The sequence below is a fragment of the Orycteropus afer genome, unplaced genomic scaffold (assembly GCF_000298275.1).
Source record: "Orycteropus afer afer isolate SDZICR_OR568_19922 unplaced genomic scaffold, OryAfe1.0 scaffold00345, whole genome shotgun sequence".
NCBI classification, from domain to species: domain Eukaryota; kingdom Metazoa; phylum Chordata; class Mammalia; order Tubulidentata; family Orycteropodidae; genus Orycteropus; species Orycteropus afer.
This window is the reverse complement of record NW_006921932.1, coordinates 731,126-732,023: the sequence shown is the minus strand read 5'-3', so window position 1 is coordinate 732,023 and position 898 is coordinate 731,126. Positions and strand designations below refer to the sequence as shown.

At 34.2% G+C, this 898-nt stretch overlaps 1 protein-coding gene across 1 annotated transcript in view; it reads right to left on the bottom strand.

The window, feature by feature from the left end:
• Window positions 1-898, bottom strand: part of DENND4C (DENN domain containing 4C) — a 122,831-nt gene that overhangs the window by 15,314 nt on the left and 106,619 nt on the right. The window contains exon 27 of the mRNA XM_042782498.1: window positions 299-497. Coding sequence (XP_042638432.1) covers window positions 299-497 — 199 coding nt within the window. The remainder of the gene's footprint in view (window positions 1-298; window positions 498-898) is intronic.

Here is an 898-nt window from a genome sequence, read left to right as displayed (position 1 = left end):
CTTTAGTTTTGTGTATTTCACTGTACATAAATTATATTTCAATAAAATGCATTTAAAAAAAAAAGGAAAAAAAAAAGACTGGCCATAAATTTAAAATTATTAAAGTTAGATGATAAGTGAAGGTAACTCATTATACATTTCTGTTTATTTTTGTATATATTTGAAATTCTCCACAATAAAAAATTGCTTCAAGTGTTCACAGAACATTTGCACTTTTCATGTGTGTAGAACAAGTCTACTAGAGTGCTAATTTAGTAAGTACATATATACACAGTATAATCACAATGCTGTTACCTACCATAACTTCCTGCAGACTATTTGGAAGACTAACTGTTGAAATACCATGAAACGGTCGCTGGGAAAAATCAATGTTTTGCAAGGGCCCTCCAACACTGTGGCTTCGAGTCAAAGATACATTTCGCTTTGATAAACTATTAGGCACAGGTGAAATTTTCATAGTTTGGGCATCATCTCTACTGGCTTTCTTTAGTTCATCACTTAAAAAAAAGAAGAAATGCTATTATTTATGCTGGAAAAAACAACCTAAATCTACATAGCCAGAGCATTTTCTGCAATGCATCTTGAATCTACCAAATATAACCTACCACCTTATGAGAAGGAAATTTTCTTCAAGGATTTTTGTAAAACTGGTCAGAATAACAGGATGGAATGAATGACTCTGGTGAGAAGTGAGTGGGAGGAGGACATATGGTAGTGAATAGGCATTTATTTGAAAAAAATCAAAGTATCCATTTACAGTTGCTTTATTCAAACATCATTTCATACTTAATAAACAAAATCACGGGAGCTCTGGTAGCATAGTGCCTAAGGCACTTGACTGCTAACCAGAAGGCTGGTGGTTCAAACCCACCAACCACTCCTCGGAAGGAAGGTTGGG